Source organism: Phalacrocorax carbo, chromosome 6 (assembly GCF_963921805.1).
Source record: "Phalacrocorax carbo chromosome 6, bPhaCar2.1, whole genome shotgun sequence".
In the NCBI taxonomy this organism is placed as follows: Eukaryota; Metazoa; Chordata; class Aves; order Suliformes; family Phalacrocoracidae; genus Phalacrocorax; species Phalacrocorax carbo.
In genome coordinates, this window is record NC_087518.1 from 20,860,975 (window position 1) to 20,881,657 (window position 20,683).

The 20,683-nt window shown below is 53.1% G+C and overlaps 2 protein-coding genes across 14 annotated transcripts in view; one reads left to right on the forward strand and one right to left on the reverse strand.

The window, feature by feature from the left end:
* Positions 1-223: 223 nt before the first annotated feature.
* Positions 224-4,920, reverse strand: MST1 (macrophage stimulating 1). Of its 7 annotated transcripts, none has more exons than XM_064454162.1 (18): positions 4,750-4,920; positions 4,254-4,395; positions 3,976-4,088; positions 3,728-3,842; positions 3,351-3,487; positions 3,159-3,279; positions 2,939-3,057; positions 2,682-2,847; positions 2,455-2,597; positions 2,279-2,381; positions 2,038-2,174; positions 1,877-1,912; positions 1,683-1,794; positions 1,532-1,609; positions 1,320-1,466; positions 1,132-1,238; positions 535-674; positions 224-454 (listed from the first exon to the last, which is right to left on the reverse strand). In XM_064454162.1, exons 1-18 carry the CDS (start codon positions 4,799-4,801, stop codon positions 293-295), a joined length of 2,130 nt encoding a protein of 709 aa, XP_064310232.1. In that variant the 5' UTR covers positions 4,802-4,920; the 3' UTR covers positions 224-292. The 7 variants fall into 7 exon arrangements, with proteins under 7 accessions (XP_064310232.1, XP_064310230.1, XP_064310231.1 ...); XM_064454160.1 differs by having other exon boundaries at positions 2,682-2,844; positions 3,976-4,121; XM_064454161.1 differs by having other exon boundaries at positions 2,455-2,585; positions 3,976-4,121.
* A 255-nt stretch (positions 4,921-5,175) lies between these two features.
* The window catches only part of DAG1 (dystroglycan 1), a 53,836-nt gene continuing 38,328 nt past the window's right edge, over positions 5,176-20,683 (forward strand). For 2 of the 7 annotated variants that reach the window (XM_064454153.1, XM_064454155.1), the window contains exons 1-2: positions 5,206-5,302; positions 7,827-8,859. The gene's annotated coding sequence lies outside the window, so the exon portion shown is untranslated. The other 5 variants (XM_064454152.1, XM_064454151.1, XM_064454156.1 and 2 more) reach the window with 4 other exon arrangements.

The window sequence follows — 20,683 nt, forward strand, 5'->3', positions numbered from 1 at the left end:
TTGTGCCTGCTGGCTCCTCTGGTACCTGAGGCAGCCCCAGCAGGATGGGACAGGCCAACACAGTCCTTAGTGCCTGTGGTGCCCCTGTAGCTGTGCCAGCCCCTATGTGGCTGCTGGCCCTAGGGACGACACCAGGACCAGGGGAGGATGGAGCAAGCGTAGCTAGGGGCAGGATGGGATGTGGGCTGGGGTTTGGCGCTGAATAGATATGCAAGACCCTGTGTAGTGCCCATCCCCATGGCCAGGCCTTTATTGTGTGTTGGCAGCTATGCTAGGCTGGGGCTGAGCTGGCTCAGCCCATCTTCATCACCTTGTGGATCCAGTCGACGTAGAGGGAGATGCGGATGAAGAGGGCAGGCTGGTCCGTGCGGGCACAGACGCGGGAGGGGGTGATCACCCCTTCTAGCACCCAGCAGTCAGCAGTGAGGCAGGCCAGTGGCCCCCCATAATCTCCCTGCAGCACCCAGAGAGCAGCATCACCATGGTGCCAGTGCCCACAGGCTCCTCAAGGCAGCAGTCCCTGGCTTGGCTCACCTCACAGGCCCCTACACCAGCACGCAGCGGGGCAGTGCACAACTCGCTCTCCTTCAAGCGCCCACGCAGCACCGTGTTGCACTCACTGTGGGACAGCACAGGCAGCCGTGCCACGTTCAGCACGCTGCCGTCCGCTGTGCCTGCAGACAGCAAGCACGCAGGGCAATGGGCAAGGATGGAGGATGCCATGGGTGGCATGCAAGGTGATGCCTTTGCAGGGGGAGTGCCATCATAGGGGATACTCTGGGCAGGGGATATTGTGGGCAAGGGAATGCTGTTGCTGGGGAATGGCATGGACGGGGGGATGTCATGGGTGGGAGAATGCCGCAGAAGGGTGATGCCATGGAAGGTGGATGCTGTGAGTAGGGAGATGCCAGGGACCCAGGGATGCTGCAGGCAGGGTGATGCCATGGACATGGGGATACTTCAAGCAGGGGGTGCTGTGGGTCACAGGATGCTGCAGGCAAGAGGATGCCATGGATACAGGGACGCTGTGGGCAAGGGGGATGCCGCTGCAGGATGGCAGGGGTAGAGGATGAGTTGGCAGGGGATGCCATTGCAGTGGATGCCCTGGCAGGGGCTGCCTGCAGCGGGTACCTCTGGTTTCCCCCCAGCCAGCGATCTCACAGACAGTGCCCGCGGGCACAACGTAGCGCTCAGGCGGCAGGCAGATCAGGGCCACGCGCCTGTTCAGAGCAGCTGGCCTGTGGCAAGAAGGGGAATGGGACAAGATGTCAGCCCAGCCAGAACTGGGGCATGGCGGGAGCCAGAGCACAGCCGCTCACCTTGCCAGCTTCAGCATCACCAGCTGGGACTCAGAGGGGCCGCAGATGATCCGCATGATAGGGATGGTCTGCTGGTCAGGGTCACCAGGGCCGGGGTCCTTGAAGAGTGTCCCCAGCTGCACCTCGTAGCCCGTCAGGTCAGCATCACTGCAGGATGGAGATGTGAGGGTGTGGGGGGCTCCTGGCACTTCACGCCCCAGCCCCAGCCTTACCAGGAGAAGAAGCACTGCCGTGTGCTGATCACCCACTGCTCCTTCACCAGGGTCCCCCCACAGAAGTGCACACCGGCCCTGTGGGGACAGGGGGGTCAGCATCGGGGGGGGATGCTGGCCCTATGGTGGTGCAGGTGTGGTGCCCGCTCACCGATTGCGGATGCTGACGGTCCACGGTGAGTTGCCAGGCTGGCCACCGATGATGCGCCCTTTCAGCTGCAGCCTCTCATCTCGCCGGCCACACTGCTCAAACACCACTATGTCTGCAGGTGGGGTGAGTATCAGCTGGAGCCGTGCTGCTGGCACTCGCCCCATGGCACTCACCCAGCACCCGCAGGCCCCAACCTGCATTCTCCAAGATGGAGGGTACCATGCTGCCAGCTGCAGAGAGAAAGCAGAGGGTGGCACTGGGATGAGACTCAGGCACACTGGGGGGACCAAAACCAAGCCAGTGGGGGGACTGGGACCCCCGCACTAGATCTGCAGGGGTGTGGGTAGGGGCTTACAGCAGGGCTTGATGGCACAGTAGTCGAAGGGGGTGCGGGGGTCCATGGTGTAGCACCAGGGGCCATGGCTGTCATTATCAGGGTTGCGGCAGTAGTTCTCCTCCAGGTGTGCCTCAGGGTGGGTGGCAGGTGAGATCCTGCCAGGAGGAAATTGCCATCACTGACATCATCCCCATCTCCATGCCCGTCCCTATCCCTGTCTCCACGCACCACCCCCCAGCGTGCTCCCTCGCACACTTACTGGGGCACATGGGGCGCCTGGGCAGCCCATGGCTGGCAGGTGATGCCCTTGCGCGTCTTGCTAATGTGGCCGTGGTAGCTCTCGCCATGGCTGTGGTAGCACTCTGGGGACAGGCAGGGAGGGCTGGCACCCCCGGAAGGCACCCTAGGGGCAGGTGCCTGGGGGTGGCAGCTCACCTTCGTCACCCAGCTCGTCAGGGCAGCGGCGGATGTGGAAGCAGAACGCGACGCGGACAGTGGGACGGGCAGTGAAGCACCATGGTGCCTCTGAGCCATCAGGGTTGCGGCAGTAGTTCTCCTGCAGGTCCCTGGTGGATGGGCTGCATGGGTGCCCCCGCCCCAGCCTGCACCCATGGGTGCTGCCCACTGCCACCCACCCAGGGCGCATCTCCCCACCCCCTTACTTGCATGGGTACTTCTCGGGCATGAAGTGGTGCCGGTGGGGCATCTGGGCATCCCAGCGCTGGCAGGGGATCCCCGACACGGTGACATTCACTCGGCCCCGGTAGCCTTCACCCTTGCCCCTGAAGCAGCTGGTGGTGATGTTGAGGGGCCGTGAGCGTTTCTCTGCTTGTGTGGCCAGAGAGGGGCAGAGTGGCAGGGTTAGGGTGGCACCCTGGACCCAGGTCCCAGCCGTGTGGTAACACTGGCAGGGACTTACTGCAGAGGCGGATGCGGCAGTATTCACGCTCCCGCCCAGGGTCGGTGGTGTAGCACCAGGTCCGCTCGGAGCTGTCAGGGTTGCGGCAGTAGTTGTCATCCAGACCCTTGTCAGGGTACCTGGGCCAGAGATGGGGAGCAGTGGTTGCGGGTGGCACCACTGCCCTGGCGCATGGCATGGCTGGGGCGGCCATGCACTCCCTGGGGCTGGGGGATGGTACTTGTCAGGGTGGTAGGGGTGCTTGTGAGGGTGCTGCAGGTCCCAGCGCTGGCACTCTGTCCCCGACTCAGTGCGGTCCACAGTGCCACGGTACTCTTCCCCATTGCAGGTCATGCAGACGGCTGCTAACCGCCAGGGGCTTATTGCGGGGGTAGAGACATGGCATGGGGCATCCCTGTGCTGTAGCACTCACCATCCTCACACTTCTTGATGCCGCAGCTCTGGTGCCGGATGTTGGGGTCGACAGTGTAACACCACGGCCCATGCTTGTCCTGGTCGGGGTTTCGACAGTAATTCCCCTCCAGCCCGTTGTGGGGAGATGGCAGGAACCTGCTGGCAGGTAGGAGCGCTGCCAGGAGCCCCTCACCCTGTGGCCAGCACAGCCACAGCACTACACCACCCCCAGTCAATGCCATTGCCCCTGCACTGTCCCTATTGCCCCTGTGCTCTCCCCATTGCCCTCACCCTGTCCCTATTTGCCACCACGCTGTCCCCAGCCCATTCCCCGTTGCCCCACACTGCCCAGGGCCACTGGTGGGTGCTGCTGGGCAGCCGGGGACACGGGGGCACCTGTGGTCATGGGGTGTTGTGGCTTGCCAGTGCTGGCAGCGCAGACCCTTCTCTGTTGTGGCCTGCGTGCCACGGTAGCTGGTGCCATCAGCCACGATGCAGTCCCGCAGGTAGTCTGGGCAGAGCCGGGGACCACATCAGGGGCCAAGCCGAGCCAAGGTGGGGTGCATGGGCAGTGGGGAGCCCTGTGCCCAGTGGCCTGTGCCCCATCTGTGGTGTCCCCGTGTCCACCCACGGCATCAACCCACCTTTCTTTTGGTACAGGTCATAGTGGATGTTCTTCTGCAGCTGGACGTGGGGTGAGTGCTGGGTCCAGGGCAGCAGCTGGCACAGCTGGCTCTGCTGGTCATGGTGGAAAGCCCTGGGAGGCACAGCAGGAGCCTGGCACGGCACCCTACGGGGCCAGGGCCCATGGGACCCAGGGACACACATACGGGCACCCAGCATCCAAGCGCAAGGAGTAACCCCAGTGTCGTTGCCCCCCTGCACTCCCACCAATCCCATAATGCTGCCATGTCATGCTCACCGGCAAGCCAGGCTCGCAGCACAGCGCTGGGCACACTGCTCTGCAGAGCCCCGCTCTGGCAGCAGCGGTGGTAGGTCCACAGGTGCTGCCAGCAGCTGGGTGGCTCGCAGGCGCTGGAAGTCATTGAGGGGCGAGCGGTGGCCTGGGGAGTGGGGCAAGAGCTCAGCGTGCCCACAGGGGCACAGTGGGGACACTCAGGCCCCACACAGCATGGAATCCAAACCCCGCACAGCAGGGGGGTGCTGCCCCACGGAGTGTGGGACCTCTGTCCTACAGAGCGCAGGACCCAGGTCCCTTGGAGCAGTGGGGGTCCCTGCCCCAGAGGGTGCTCAACACCCACTGCATCCACCTAGTTCCTGCCACCCCCCATCTGACGCGGGACAGGGCAAGCACCCGGCCCGGACCCTAGGCCTGTCTAGGCTCCACGGTGCCCCACGCTCTCCAGCCCCACGGCGGTCCCACGGCAGCCCCAACGCTGGCCCAGCCGGGGCCCTACCTGAGCCAAGAGCTGCAGCCAGGGCGAGCAGGACCCCCAGCACGGGCTGCATGGCGGCGGTCCCGCGTCCCCACGGGCTGCTGGAGCGCGGGGCCGGCCCCGAGCAAATATTTGATAACGGGTCCGGGGCCAGGCGAGGCCGGGGTCACCCCGCGGCGGGGCCACCCGTGGGGCTCGGGGCGGGGCTCTGGGGGCGGGGCCTGGGGCGCGGGGCCTGGGGCCTGCGGGATGGGCTGGGCGGGGCTTGGCGTGGAGGGGGCGGAGCGACGGGGAGGGCGGGGCCGCGTGTGAAGGCCGCAGGGCGCGGGGGAAGGGGAGGCGGGGCCGCGAGCGGCCAGGTGGGGCGGGGCGGAGGGGGGGTGGGGCCTGCGCGGGCGCCGGGTGGCGATTGGCCCCGGCGCGCTCGTGCCGCCGGTTGCTAGGCGCCGCGCGCCCCTCCCCCAGGTATGTGCCCGCGCGGGGTCGCGCTCGCGCCGCGCCGCCCGCTCGGTGCGTCGGGGTCGCTGGCGGCGAGAGGCGGCGGGGAGCGGCCGCCGGGCCCGGCTGTCGCACGGTGAGGGGACGGGGAGACCGGGGGGTCATGGCACGGCTCGGCCTGGCGGCGCCACCTGCCGAACCGCCCTGCCCTTGGCCTACCGGGCGGGCCGGGAGCGGGGCCGGGAGCGGCTGCGCGGCCTGGGCTGATGCGCGGCGGGCCTCCGGGTGCGCGGGCGGAGCGGTTGCACCGGCCCAGCCCAGCCCGGAGGGGGCGGCTCCGCCGCCGTCGCCTCCTCAGCCTCGTCGCGGCCTGCCGGGGCCGGGCGGGGGCGGCGGCCCGGGCTGGCTGCGGGGGTCTGGCCCCGCCGCCGCGCTCCCCTCCTCAGCCTTATTTTCCCGCCGCCCCGTGCCCGGCCGCTGGTTGGGGCCCTCCCGGGGCCCGGGTGGGTGCCGCGCCCAGGGGTGCCTGGTGGAGGCGGAGCGGGCCCGGCCTGGAACACCGGGTGGCCGGGGCGGGTTGGGCTGGACCGGACAGAGGGGGGGGCGCCTCGCTGCGGGGGCGGGAGGAGCGGCCCAAGGTGCTGGGGGGAGCGGCAGTTGTGTTGTGGCCTGGGTGGGCTTTAACCGGGCTCGGTCCGGCGCGCTGTGCGGGAACCTGGCGGCTCCCCCCGCTCACCGGGGCCGGCTCGGCTCCGTGGGAGCGCAGGTGCATTTCCAGGTGTCCGGGGTCTCTCCGGGTACGCTTTCTAGGCACGCTCCCCCGGCACCCCCAGACAGGGGTGGTAGGGCGCCCCCTCGACTCCCGGCCCTGCTTCAGGACAGGCCGAGCTCATGGGGGACTCTGCGGGGTCCCCCCAGCTCCCAGGGTTGACCCTGGGTCTCGGTACTGCAAGTGTGATGAACAGCAGAGGCTGTTCTGGGCATAACAGACTCCATAGTCAAACTTTTATCTGTGGTCAGCGGTGCAGGTGACTAAATGTAAGTAAATAGTTCTGCAGATAGTTCTGCTGTGTAAAAAGCCATAAATGCAGAATGTTCATTGTGGCCTCCTTGGCTCCACAGAAGCAACAGGCTGTGGAGCAGCTCACCCGAGTCTCCAGCACCCATCAAGTCAGCGTGTGTGAATTCAGCAAGCTTTGCCACAGGCTTGCAGGTTGCAAGCTCCCTATGTGTGCTTTTAGAACTTAACCTGCTCTCTGCTGCTTATGGGTAGGAAGGTGTGGGCGGGGGAACAGGGAGCTGGGAGGTAAGGTTCGTAGGTGCTCCCTGAGGTGCTGTGTCTCCCTTGGTCCTGCAGCTTTGGGCTTGCAGGCATGGGAGAATGGCACTGACATTGCTCACCTGTCCAAGATGAGACTAAAATCCTCTTTTTGTGTGAAAAGACCCAAGTATTCACCTATCTTCTCTCAGTCTCTCCAGGTAGGGGCTTCTTTCCTCTGCCCACTGCTGTTACTGGATGGATTGCTAGCATCTTTTGCCATGGGAGTACCGTCCTTAATAAAATTCGTTATTTAGCTTTACATATGGAATGCTGTCTCTTCCCATCTTTAGCTTTACAGATTCCTTTCCTCACTTTAAGAATTTCTAATTCAGCAGAGGTTTCTTTGCACAGTCTCTGACACTTTTCCAAGCATCCTAAACCACTTATTCCCAATGCTTGTCATTGCACTCTTCTATCCTAAATATAGGGTAGTATGCCAACAGGAGAAGCTTGAGAGCAAGCTGAAGTGCTGGGACCACCACTGTTTACTCAGAGGAGTAATCAGCAAAGCCTGGCTGATTCCAGGCCGTGCCGTCATCTTGCTGCAGGAGTTTGCACTCACTTCTTTGGGAGCTGGCACGAATTCTTGAATAACCCATTTCTTTCAGCATTGTGTAAAATGAGTAGTAAATTCTGCTTAATTGCTGATATTAGGCCTGGAGAATTGGCAAAAGCTGTGGGGCTGATATTGGTAAATGTGTTCTGCGCCTCGCTGCGTACAGTAGGTTTTGTATGGGAATTGTTAACATCGAGCACACCTCTGCTTTTAGAAATGGCTGGTACTCATTGCTAGCTTGAGTGCTGCTTATCCACTTTTTTCTCCTCTCATCTCTCACTGCCCCTTGTGCTTGGCTTGTCTGCTGTGAGGAATGAAGGAGGACACCTGACAGGTGGAGTGAGACCTCTCGCCAGCTTCAACAGTGAAGTGTGTGGTTAGAATTGGCTCAAAGCTCTGACTGTAACTTATCTTCCATGGATGGCTGGTCTGGAGGAATTCTCACATGTCTCTCATTGGCAGATCGGTACTCTGGCAGCAAGGGGGTAACATCGGAGGGAGCACTGCTATGTCCTGGCTTGTGCAAGTGCACCAGCTGAACAAGCCTGAGAGGTGCTTTGCACTAAAGACTGGTGGTCCTGCTCAGGTCTGACAGAGAAGAGGACCATGTGGTTGCAGCAGCCAGGTCCTGTGGGAATTTTCAGGCTTTAGTGTCTGCAGCACAGGTGTGAGATGCAGCATGTTGTCAGCCTAGCAGAGGTGTGATGGTTCTGCCCTGGCAGGATTGGTGTTGCTCAACAGTAGGAATGGTGTCTCCTTGCCTTTTCCATGTCTCTTGGACAGATAATGAGGGAGATTGTCCTGGAGAGATACCAGAGTGCTGTGCCAGCCTGGGGAAGAACTCCAGCTGATGGCAGTAAAACCGTCTGTCTCATTTCGGCAATGACAGCTATCTCAAAAGTTTCGTTGTGCAGATCATTTTGGATGGTTTGTGGCTTTCTTCCTGTTAACTAATGAACTGTACAGAAGATTTAATTCTAAGAATAATTAATTTGAGTGAGGACAATGCAAACTCTGAATTCTTCTTGGGTAAACAGGGGTCATGTAAATAAATGCCCCTGGTATTCTTTATGGTGCTTGTAGACTGTCTACCAGTTACTTCGGGTCTCTTGCTGCATCTGTGGGAAGCTGTTGCTATGTGAGCTCCGAGTACTTCGGTGGTGATTTGGGCAAAAAACAAATAAACACAATTGGATTGACCTAGTGTATCTGAGCTCTTAGTATGCTGAAAATATTTTTCTTAGGATGTTTGTGCAGTCTGGAGGCCTCTGTTCCTTAAACCCGATTCATGGAGGACTGTGACCATGTTTAAGCTAAGAAAAAATAAAAGATCAACCCAAAGAACCTGGGCTTTTAGGGATTGTTCTGTTAGATTGTTTGAGCAAACTATTAAGGTGCTGTTGGATGGAAAGGTAATATATTAACCTGTGTGAGTATACTAGGTAGGTGCACTTCCTAGTCTAGTGCCTTTTCTCCATCTGTATATCTTCCTGGGCTTATCCATTGTCCTAAATTGTCTCTGGTTCAGCTTTTCTGGAATAAAATTTTAGCTTGTCATTTAGAGAGATGGTTATATATATTTGATGATACTTCTTTCTTTGTCATTGCATTTTTCACGAGCATCTGAGCTGATCTGCTGGTGCAACCCTGTCCAAAGGAGACGGTCCAAGTTCCCTGGCCAGGTGGGCCTGCTCCATTCCTCTCGTGGGTGCTTACTGGGCCTGTGAGCTGATTGCCTGGGGACAGACAGAAAACTCCCTGGCTCTTGTGTGTGGTTTGTGAGCTGTTCTGCTGCTCATGGGTGTCTGATGAGAAGGTGAGTGGCATGGATTTATTTGGGGTGTGGGGAGGCAATGGGGGCCTCCCTTTTCTCTTGACAGTGACCTGCTTGGATGTGCAGATGTGTCTTGAAACCAAAGCCTGAATTAAAGCTGGAGCTTCTTGCCTGATGGTAGCTTCTGCCTGAGTTATTAGCTGGGGTGCAAGTGATATAAGGCACCCTAGGAATGCACCCTGTTTTCCCAAATGTTGTGTCCCCCTCAAGGTCACTTCAGCCCCAGCAGTGCTGGTTTCTGGGAGCAGGCTTGATGCATACTGGGAAATTCCACAGCATCTCTGCCAATGGCCACAGTGCAGCCTTGCAGCCCTTCTGCAGCTAGGGTCCTGTCTCTTGGCCGTGTCCTGGGACTTGAGAGCTGGAGGGGGTGGCTGGGCTGGGCTGCCATGTGCTCCTACAGCTCCCTATAGCAGCCCTCATGTTTGTCTAATTGCGGAAAGCTTGCAACAGCCCCCCAAACATTAACAAAAATGGTGTTCTGCTGGGTGGCCCCCTGAGCTGTGTCACTGCTGGGCCACACCAGTCCCAATGTCACTGCAGCTGTCCCAGGGTGTAGCACAGCGAGCAGTGGAGGGTGAAGTTGCGTGGGATCGCAGAGCTGGCATAAGGCTCGCTGCTTTTGTAGAGGAGGTGTCTGACCTCCAGACATGTGGTTGTGGCTGTGGTGTTTGCAGTCATCTTGCTGAGCTGATCTTTTTTTTCTGGGTTAACTTTCTGCAAATTAGTAATTTGAATTGTCTATGGAAGGAGCTTGAAAATGCCCTAGCCAGAAGGAGCTTGTCAGCACCGGGCAGCACAGGTGGAGAGGAATCAAGGCCCAGGATGGAGGAGGAGGAAGAGGTGGATATGGTCTCGGTGCTGGAGAGCGGTGCGTTAGCTCAGGATTAGCGGCTGCCTCAGCCAGCCTCATGGCTTCATGCTCTTAAAAGGGCCCTTCTCTTTCCCTGCTCTTAGCCGTGCCCTCTTGCTTCCTCCCTGTGTGCCAGCTGTGGTGGTGAGCTGATGCATTGATCAACTGATCTTGCTGACTTGGCATAACATTGTTCTTTTTTAGCTCGACCCTTTCTCCGCTGGCCTGGCAAAGTGGTCAGGAGGGGAGTCAGACCATCCTCAGAGGCAGGGAGCCGTTCTATCAGCAGAGTTCTCCCTTGGTATGGTGCTCTTGGCTATAACCGATATTTTCTTCTTCATGGTTGAGTTGTCCCCTCAATTTCACTGTCCTCTATGCTTGGAGAGTAATTCTTGGTGGGATTTGAAGGACATTGTCTCTGGAAGACCTTCACATGCAGAGTGTGGGCTTGGAAACAGCAGTAGAACTTGTCCCAGCCCCGCAGGTAGACACTGTTCAGCCTTGTTTTGGGTTTTTCTTTAGAAAAACAGGTTCCTAGCCTCATCTGACCTGTAAAGATGTATTTGAGTAAAGGTTTCCGCTGAGGAGTTATCCTTTCTTCCCCTTTTCTTGTGTTGTGGTCTCCCCGCAGTGCACAGCTATGGCATTTGCCATCACTGCAACCCTGACTAAGGGCATGGTGTTATTTTCTACTGTTCTTTTTGAGAAGGGCTCAATTCATAGACGGTTACATGGGCAGCTTCTGAAATATCTTAGATCCTGGCTCATCAGAGCTTTCCAACAAATTGGCTTAGAAGCCTCTTCCTGCAATACTTGATGTTGCAAATACTCCTTGGTAAGGACCTGATGAGCAGCATTCCTCCTCTCCCTCCTCAGGGGCTGAAAAAGTGATTACAGGAGAGGTTTCAGTTTACTCTAGCATAGTTACAGGTCACACAAGTACTGAATGCATATAGGCAATGAATTCACACTGGCCTTTTTTTTAACTGGACTGCACATTTAGACTTCAGAAAGCTTAATCTTCTGTGAAGTGTGTTCCTTAAGGGTGGGGATTAGCATGCAGTAATTTTGATGAGAGTTTCCAGTAGCAGATACTGATTGTTCTGTATCAGTCCCAAGGGCTAGGGATTGATTTTTGGATGAGCTGGAGTAAGAAGAGGCTGGGTGACAGTTTAAACCAGCAGTTTTCCACTTGAGTGTTGAATTACAACAGGTGATGTGAAAGCCTTGTGCCACTGAAACAGCTTCAGACTGTGATGTGGGGACTGTCTGTTCTGTTGGTTCCTGGCTGGGGTGTCACTGCTTGCTTCTTGTCACATAGGCTGCTTCCCTCTTTCTTGTAGAAGGTCAGCCCCCAACTTGACTTTTCCAGGCTGTTTGGGAAATGTATATCTTCCCAGAGCTCCTGTTAGGCCCCAAAAGGATTTCTTTGTGTGTGTGGCTCCTTTGGGACTTTTCGATTACAGGGCAGAGGGACCGAGAGTGGTTGAAAAACTATCCCTGTCTCTAGTGCTCGGCAGTCCAGGATGCTGTTCAGATACTGCTTTAATCAGAATGGAAATAGCTCCTGGGTTTTTCCAGTATGGCTTCTGTACCTCTCCTGTAAACTTAGTCTCTAAAGCAGCCCTTCATTGTTGGTCTCTAGGTGAGTTTCCTCTACAGCAAGGAAAAGTTTCATCAGGCCTTCTCTAAATATTATTGAAATAAAATGTGTAAAAATACAAGGTGAGATCTTTTGTTATCTTTGCGTTGTGGCTCTTGAGATTTCTACAGGAAGGCCTTACGCAGGTGTGGGCTTCCAGATAGGTAGCGAGAGGCATTTTGAGCCAGGAGGCAGAAAAATATACGAGTGTGTGCTGATACTGAATGCTCTGGGGCTCTGTTTTTCCTCTGAGGAAAAGACCTTCTGTCTAGATCTGCTTTCTTTGAGGGTGAGTACTTTACTTTTCCCAAAGTAAGGGGTTCTTCTCATAACATGGTCTTGCAGTCATCACAGAATCACAGAGTGGAAGGGGTTGGAAGGGACCTCTGGAGATTATCTTGTCCAACCCCCCTGCTTGAGCAGGTACACCTGGAGCAGGGGGCACAGGACCATGTCCAGGTGGGTTTTGAATATGTCCAGAGAAGACGACTCCACAACCTCTCTGGGCAGCCTGTTCCAGTGCTCTAACACCCTCACAGTAAAGACTTTTTTCCTCATTTTCAGGTGGAATTTCCTGTGTTCCAATGTATGCCCATTGCCCCTTGGTCCTGTTCATCTACGAATAGAGTTTGATGCCAGTGGAAAAACTGGCGTGATGATTTTGACAGTGGGATTGCCATGATATGAATATTTGAGGCTTCAATGATTTCCTGTTTGTGTCCCTTAGACTTTTCCAGTTAGGTCTTAACATCTGTGAAGTGTGCGCTCTCTGTGCTGCAGGAGCTGGTTCCTGCATGACAGACCATGCATGGAGTTTTCCCACCCCAAAGGAAATATTTCTGGTGGAATTTTTATGATAGTGCCTGGGGCCTGTGTTAGAGAATAAAAGGTGCTTATTCTAAAACCTTCCCTGAATTAAACTTTGCAGGATCCTATCAGGAAGATACACAGAATCAGTGTAGCTGTGTGTCTTCTCTAAAAATTAGACTTCTATAGATGCAGCGTAAAGACTGGCTGGGCATGAGGGTGGGACTGTGCTGGTTTGAAGGGAGAATTTTCCTCTAGTATATTTCCTAAAACTCAAACCCCCTTTGCCTATCTGCTCCCCAAATCCTCAGGACCTTTCCTTTCTCCTGCATGCCCTATAGGAGCACGTGCTTTAAGACATTGGAAAGTATAAATTCAGTAGTAGTGGCAACAACTGAACTTAATAGGTGCAACAACTTGTAACATGGATTGTAACTGAATTGATTTAAAGCTTCTGTTATGTGGTGTTTGTGCACGGAATCACTGATGTAAGGGGTGTGTAAGTGGTCCTGCTAGTTTTGAGGTGTGGTCACAATGCAGACCTGTCCATCTTGTGTGCAATAAAGCATTGGGAATAAGGCAGTAAATCTTATTTTAATTACTGTCCAGGTCAGATCAGGTGTTTTTCAGGCTGGGCACTAATATTTTTGTCAGTGGCAGTAATACAGAAGTGATTTGGACTAAGGATTTAATGTAATCTAACATAAGGGTCTGTGCCATGGCGCTGTATGTGTTTGCATGGTATCAATTCAGTCCCCCCAGAATGAGCTGTTTGGCAAAAATGTGAAATTTCGTGTCCTCTGCATGGGGAATTTTGTGCTTCCAGCCATGTTTGTAAAGCCAGTGCTTTATGTTTATCCATATGCTAGCAGCCCTGTGCTGGTTGCTCTTTCAGGAAACGCTTTATCACACCTTAGAATAAAATTCTGTTTGAATATCAGGGGTCAGCCTTTAGGGAAGTAAGAAGTTTGATCTTCTGAGAATAACAGTTGCTGAGAATAAATACAAATCTCCTTAAGAAACATACAGAGGAAGATAAAACAACATGTTGTAATGGTACTACATGCAAAACCCCACGAACCCTTGGTAGTAAACTAAGAAAAGTATAAGGACAGAGCTTTATGGCCTCGTGAAAACTTTGTAATCAAAGCTAATGTGAAAAAGGACTTCATTTGCCTCTGGTGAAGATGAAGAATGGTATATTGTGGACTTAAAGCACTGACAGGGCAGTGTTTTTCCCCTGCCTAGTAATGGTGATAAGCTGGGGAAAAAAAGTTGAGTTTGATTCTGCCTACTGAACATGGCAGAGTGAAGTAGTCTGTGATTACCATGGTTAATTTAGGTGTGAGAAAGTTTGCTTAAAAGCCTCAATCAGAGCTGGATGAGCTCCTAGAGTCTAGAAGCAATACTCCAGACTGTGGTGTGGTTCAGTCATCACCCTCCCCTCAAACCAGTGTTCCAGCACTGGTACCATGGTACTGCATGCCCCTTATTCGTGGAAACTGGAATCCTGTCTCCTCTTCCTTCTCCCTGCCACGCTGGTTCTATACTGCTGTGCCAAAGCCTGCTGTGCTCCTAAAACATCCTAGGCAATGGGTAAAGTGGAAACAGTGTAACTGCTGCTTTCCCCCTGCCCCGGCAGCGGCAGTGGTGGGTTGGAGCCAGGACCTGCTGGAACAGGTAGGGCGGTACATCACTCGTTGGCATCTCGGTGACTTTTGATCTGCAAACTGGATGTGGCTCTGTGAGCTCAGCTCGGTCTGGCAGTCAGCCGTGTCTGCCCGGTGGGTGTCCCAGGGGAGAGGGGTTGTGGTACTGTCCTGCCATCACAGGAAGAAGCTGTTTCCTGCAGACCTCCACTCTGCGTCCTGGTGCTGTGTGCTCTGCTCTGGTGTGACCCAGCTCAGCTGCCTCCAGCCCTTTTCTCTTCCCTGAATTGCAGGCTCTAAAGCTTCCCCTGGAGGTGCATAACTTTGTGTAGCGAGCTTAATCCTGCTGACTTCAGGTAAGCCTTTTTACACCTTTTATGGATTTCTGGTAGTCTGTTCACATGCTGGTTGAAAACCATTGCCTTGATATGATGCTTCAGGAGATCATTTGAGGCAGCTTCTCCCCTGTTCCATAAAGAAAAGCAGAGAACAGGAGGCAGTGAGACACAGGATTTGATCTTTCCTGAAGTTAAGATGAAATCAAGATCCTGCAAAGAGGGGTGGTTCTGCCCTCTGCCCTTTGCCTTGGCTGCACGTACCTGTGTTTTGTGATGGGTTGGTCAGCTCAGATTCTGCTGGAAAAGCAGTCTACCACTAGCATGAGGGAGATTGTGGGGGGCAAGGCTGGGTGCAGAGCTCTTCCCTGTGAGTCTTTTGGACTGGTGTAGTATGTGGCTTGGTCACTCCAGCTGAGAGCCTGGGGAAAAGTGCTTCACATGCTGAAGTCCTATTTTCTGGTCATATATGGGAATTCAGGCTGGCTAAGTTGACTCCCTATGCAAGTGTGTTTAGGGTGGGATTCTTCTATAAGCAGTGACTTAAGATGATGATTCTTAGCAAATTCTAGGCAGCTGACTCTAAGCCCTGTTTGGGACCTGCAGTCTCAGGCTGTGCCAACTGGAAAAGGTCAGCTGAAGCTAGGAGCTGCCTGGGCACATGGCTCTGTGTGTGGTTTGCAGCAAGGAAGAGCCACCCTCAGTATCTGCAGAAGCAGATGGCTCAGCTCTGCAGCCTGAACTGATCTAGGAGCAGACACCTTTCACTTCCTAGCCTGTCAGTGTCTGCTCTGGTTCAAAGCAGACCCAGGCATGTACAGAAGCTTGTAAGCACACAGGTCCACATCTCAACAGAGCACAAAAGCTGTCTGCTCCCCACTGGCAGTGGAGGAAGAGTCTTCATGGGAAACTTGGTGATGTAAATCTACTCTGAGATGTGCTTGAGGATCAGCTGGAGTAATTGAAGTAGCCAGTGTCCTCCTGCATGGGCTTTGTGATAGCAGCCAGCTGAGCTGACTTGCAAAGCACTTTAAAGGCAAATAGTTGTCCTATTTACCTCACCCACTCCTCAATGGAGAGGAATTACCTGTGTCAGCAGAACTGGGAAGTTATTTTTCTTTAGGCTTGGTCAGGAGGAGTGTATATTTGAACTGTTCTGGGTGTAACTCGTTAAAAATCCTTCTGGAGCAGAAACAAGGCAAAACATTGCTGCTCCCCATCTGGGTGGTGATCCTGAATGGAAGCACAGCCCTCTGGGGAAAATGGTGCTACATCAGTAGCTGCTCAGCAGACTGTGTATTGCTCCTGGGCTCAAACAAGTTGATGATGCAGTGGCCATTCGTGCAGGAAAGAGGTCTTGCAGCAGTGTCTTGTTCTATTTGCTATTGGCAGGCTTTAGAGCAGTTCCTTGCATAGAAAAGTCACATGAGAAAAGCGTGTAATGTATTTTTAGATGTCTTTTAAAGTGGCTTAGTAGCTGAAAAGAAACCTGTATCAAGTCACTCGCCTGCTTGCTGCAGTTTGCCCAGAAGTGCTTGAGTGGACTATTAATGTGGAATAGATCTAGAGACTTCTGCTGTAAGGGGATTGCATTGCATGCTACTAGGATACAGCTGGCTGTGGGAGGTGGCCCTTGCTGTCAGTATGTGCTGGTTAGATGCTGGTTTGGACAATAGTGGGAAATGAATGGGAGATGTCCAGCTAAAACCAATTTGATTTCTTTTTCCCCATAATCTTTTGGAATTGTTTGGGTTTTTCTTGGAAACTTTGTGCAGTGCTCTTGCATGACAGTTTTTTACAGGGTCCAAACTTGGCGTGCCCAGCTTCTCTGTTGGTTTGAGCTGGTGCTGCTGGCAGAAGAGGTCCTGCCTTTTGCTTGTGCTGGTACAATGGGAAAGAGAAGTGGTCTTGCAGACCCCGCATCCAGCCAGATGGAAACTGGCCTCTTTTGTCTCTTGCTGGTTTCTTCAATGTGTGTCAGTTCCCCCATCAATTTCTCCATCTGGCTGTAACACTTGTACCAGCACAAAGGGTGGGGGCGGGGTGGGGGTGGGGAGGAGGCAGGTGGAAATGCTTCCTCTGAAAGTAACACCAGCTTAAAATGACCATGAAGCTGGCTGTTATGCTGCTTTGGGGCTTTAAGCAGGCCAGGGCACATCTGCCCTGGAAGGATGTGTCAGGGGAAAGGTTCACCCGTTCCTTTTTCCACAAAATGTTGAGTTTTGAGTCTTTGCCACCATGGGAGAATGCATGCTGCTTGTGGGTTCTGTGTTGTGTGATCTCTTGATCTTTGTGGGCCATTGAATAGGAGGAAAAATGCACCGGAGTAGGAAGGAAGGATGATGCACTTTATCACCTTGCATCAGGGATGGGAATATCACTGTAATGCATGCGTTGGGGGTGGAAATATGAGCTGAAATCCTGGGTTGCACATACAGGGCGAGATTATTGGTGCATCACAGTTACTTGATGCTTGTTTGGTAGCTAGGCTATTGTACCAGTGCCTACCAGATAAGAAGAAAATTGATTTCCAGGAGTCCTGCCCTTTCAGAATAAGCTAAAAGAATGGGAAGTGATGGCAGATGAGGGGGAAGGGGGGACGGGGGGACTGGAGAGAAGTCTCCTTTAAGAGCAGCAATATTTGTGTAACAGCTAACACAAAATATTAATGTAAATAAGACAAGCTGTGATTTTTACCTTGAAGCATCTGGTGAGGTGACTCTTCAGTGATAGTGTGTGGGCAGATGGGACAAGAGAGATGGAAAGTGCCAGATCACTCTCCTTGTTATCTGAAATGGTTTTGACCATAAATAATGAAAAAGTCTGTGTATAACAAGAGGAGGAAGAAGCCAAACAAATTAAAATCTGGAGAAAGGTGAACTTTTTCGCCATTATTTGCTAGGGTGCTTAATAATTGGAAGCAATAGGTGAGAGGAGACTATAGCTTTCCCATCTCTTGCAGCCTGCAACTGAAGATTTGCTTTAATCAAGTAGGGGAAACTTTAGGGACCTGTGTAACAGATCTCGCTAAATGCTGGCCTTGAATGTTTAAGAACATAATCTAAAATACAAATGTTGAGCTTTTCAACGTGACCGGCTAAACTAAATATGTATTTAGCAAGCAAATTTGTTTTTCTTGTTCCTGTCACTTAAAATTAGTGTGGCTGTGCTAAGAGCTCTTCTGAGATTTTGCTGTGTCTCACCTGAGTCCCAAATTGCTGCTTAATTTGTGCCTTCTTAATCTGAGCCCAGGTTTCTGGAGATGAATTGTAATGGTGAAAGCAGAGCTGGTGCTGGAACATAGTGTTTGTAGGTGCGTATGTGGGCAGAGGTGATCTCTGGGGGTACCACAAAACGGGTTCCTGCCACGTGTTGTCTGGGGCGGGTTAAAGCCTGGTACGTGCTCTTGGGCTGCAGGGAGGCGGGAGAGCACAGCAGCAGATGGACGACTGCATGTGCTGCTGTCAGGACTGCCTTGTAGGGAGATGTGCCGGCAGGCCGGGACCTTCCCGTCCCTCTGGACTGGCTGTTGCCTATTTCTGGGAAGGCTCTTTGGGCTGGTGGCTCTTGCAAGCTCTGCCCACAGGCCTGGGGATGTTTATGCCTGGCATATTGCCTGGGGCACCTTTTAGTGTGTGTATAAATACCACGTTTCAGATGCATTGCAGATTCTCCTCTGTTCCTTTTTAAAGCCTGAGTCATGAATAGGTTGGTGCTTGCTTGTGGGTCTGGCCAATCTGTCATTAGAAAAGATGTAATGATTTAACTCAGTGTCATGATTGTCTTCCTGTTGTGCTGCTCTCCTAGGTTTTGTTCTGTTCTCTTCAGGCCTGAGCATCGCAGGTGCCAGGTGAGATGCATATAGGCCCTGGAAGAAAGTTAATTCAGCAGAACTTGCTATGTAGCGATGTTTCTTATGGCGAGCCAGACCGGCTGCAGTCTCCTTTTGATGCAGATGCTGACTGTGCTCGCTCTGTTTCCCGGGGAGCCTGTCCCAGCACTGGATTTTATAGTTAATGCTCTTTGGAATAATTTTAATTTAAAAAGTATCCAGCCAAGAAAGAGTGCAAAAAACTTCACTTCACTGGAATTACATCTTGTTTTTTGTTGTTTGTTTCATTTTTTTGGAAGGATGGTAGTTTTCTCTTAAAGGGAACTGGCAGTGCCAGGCCTTTAGACCTGAGTGGGAGACAAGCTTTGAGGGTGCATCCCTTTGCTGTGGGGCCAAGGTAGGTTTCTGAACTTTTCCAAAAAGTGCAAAGCTCAATTCAAGACATTCCTCGCACGTCTGGTAGTTTTATAGTTAACCTGTGAAGATTTTGTGTATGAAGCAGAGGTCCTGGGAAGGGATGAGAAACAAGCTATTTTTACTCAGTCACAAATAGGGCTTGGCATGTTTATTTTAGACTCTGGAGCCTCTCAGGCCACTGTGGGGTTTTTAATAGTCTTCTACTGTTACTATCGGATTAAAAAATAAACTTGAAGTCTGGAAATCACAGGAAAATAGGCTGCCCTGGTGTACTTAGCTCTGGTGAGGCTCCGAGGAAGCTGCAGGGAGGAGTTGATGTTGCCTGTGTCATGCAGTGTGCCGGTCTTGGGGTCTCCTGCATGTCAGAGCAGGTTTTGCTGAGCCACCAGCTGATGATGGACTACATGCCCTTCTGTTGCATAAACTGCCCTGCAGAGAAGCTGTGCCTTGCTAGGTGTTCTAGCTAGATTTTAAAGTCCCCAGCTGAATAACTTGACCTCTGGGGAGCAAGAGGAGAGCTTGGCCATTAGGTGAGCAATGCTGCAGCAGGTTATTTGCTGCCTCCTGTTCCAGTGAGCTTTTTGTTGCCAGGTTGCCAGCATAGCTTTGAAGTTTGGGGTTTTTTTTTTTCAGAGAAGTTCACCAGGCAGCAGGAGGTGAAATTAATGAGATCAGCTCATTTTCCTGCTGCCACCAAAGTCTGAAATAGGGAGGATTTAGGTCAGTCCTGCTTGACGAGTGAGAGGACCTGAGGCAGGCCCCATCCCCATCCCTGCATGGCCAGCCCTCTGGTCTTGCTGACGTGGTGTCGTTGAGGAGTGTCCCTTTAATTGCAGATGTGCTTTACGCAGGCATTTCAAACTTCTAAGCTCTTTATCCCAGTTTATTATTAGAAGCTATTAAAAGTGTGGTCAATGGTGTGTTCACACCATGGTGGCGGTGTGCGTGATTTTCAGTAGTGGGTCACAGCCTCTTCGTGTCAGGCATTGTACAAACGTAACACAAGCAGCCCGGATTGCATCTGCCCATGCAGACTTAACCAAGATACCTAGACAGCAGCTAGCCCAGACCTCTGGGCTGAGCCCCTGGTCTGATCCAGCCCCTGTGGGGTGCAGGCTGGAGATGTGGCTGATCTGAGAGACTGCAATGATTATTATGAAGCAATACTCTACTGAGAAACTAGTCAAATTATTGACTATTTAATTGATTCACTGATAAACACCGCTGATAGTAATTTACAGTTAGAGCATTTTGCACACTTCCAACTCTAAAGCTGGTAGTTACTACTAAATCTGACAAATCACACTACTGCTGAATTGCCAATCTGTCACCCTTCCCTCCCATGCCACTTCAGCTAGGGTGTGAATTTGTCCCGCTTTGCTCTCCCATGGCAAGTCTTCTGGACACAGACTGCATGGAGAGTCCAGCAGGTTGTCCAGGGGGGTTCCCCAGCATCCTGGGTGGGGTTGAACTTAAGCATTGGGGTCACGGCTGTCCCTAGGTGCCCCTGCTCATACCACAGGAAGACTGACCCTCCTTTGTTCTTTGTTACACATTATTCTCCATTTTCCCCCTCTATTTCTGGACCTACATCTTCAATTGTCCCTGTCCCTCCCTTTCTCTGCTCAGATTCCCAAATAACAGCCCCTTATTACTTTTTGTTCATCGGTTTCAACCTTGCTACATCCGTATCCAAATCTGGCATTCCTGTTACTCAGGCAATCTCAACCTTGAATGGCTGTATCACTGCTATAGTCAACTCAGTACTGGTGGCCTTGCAAATCCCCACATCCCAAAGCTCCCCTACAATTATGTGGCTCATGCCGGTGACGTGCTGGGTACCCTACACCTAAGATAAATGTCCCTAAGACAAATCACTCCACTTCAATCTTGATTCCTCTACCTGTGCACAGTTAAGCAGCTTCTTGGGTGCAATCTGCGTAACAGTACAACACATTAATATTTTTCACAGTTTTTTTAGGTTTACGAGCATCCTTACCCTGGAGCTGTTGGAACTGCTGCCATGGCTTCCTACAGAGGTCCCAGCTAGCCGTGACCTGTGGTGTTCCACCAGAAGCTTGCAGCTGCCCTGAAAAATTTACAGCCAGAGCTGTAAGGATGGGAAAGGAGATAGAGGTGTCATCTAGCCCTGTTACTGCTGAATGGTCACGGACCTGATTTAGCTGATAACTCATGAGGCATGCTGGCAGACAGCTACTTGCCCTGTGTACCTGACCCAGCAGGCATGCCTTCTCCTCATCTCCCCAGCAG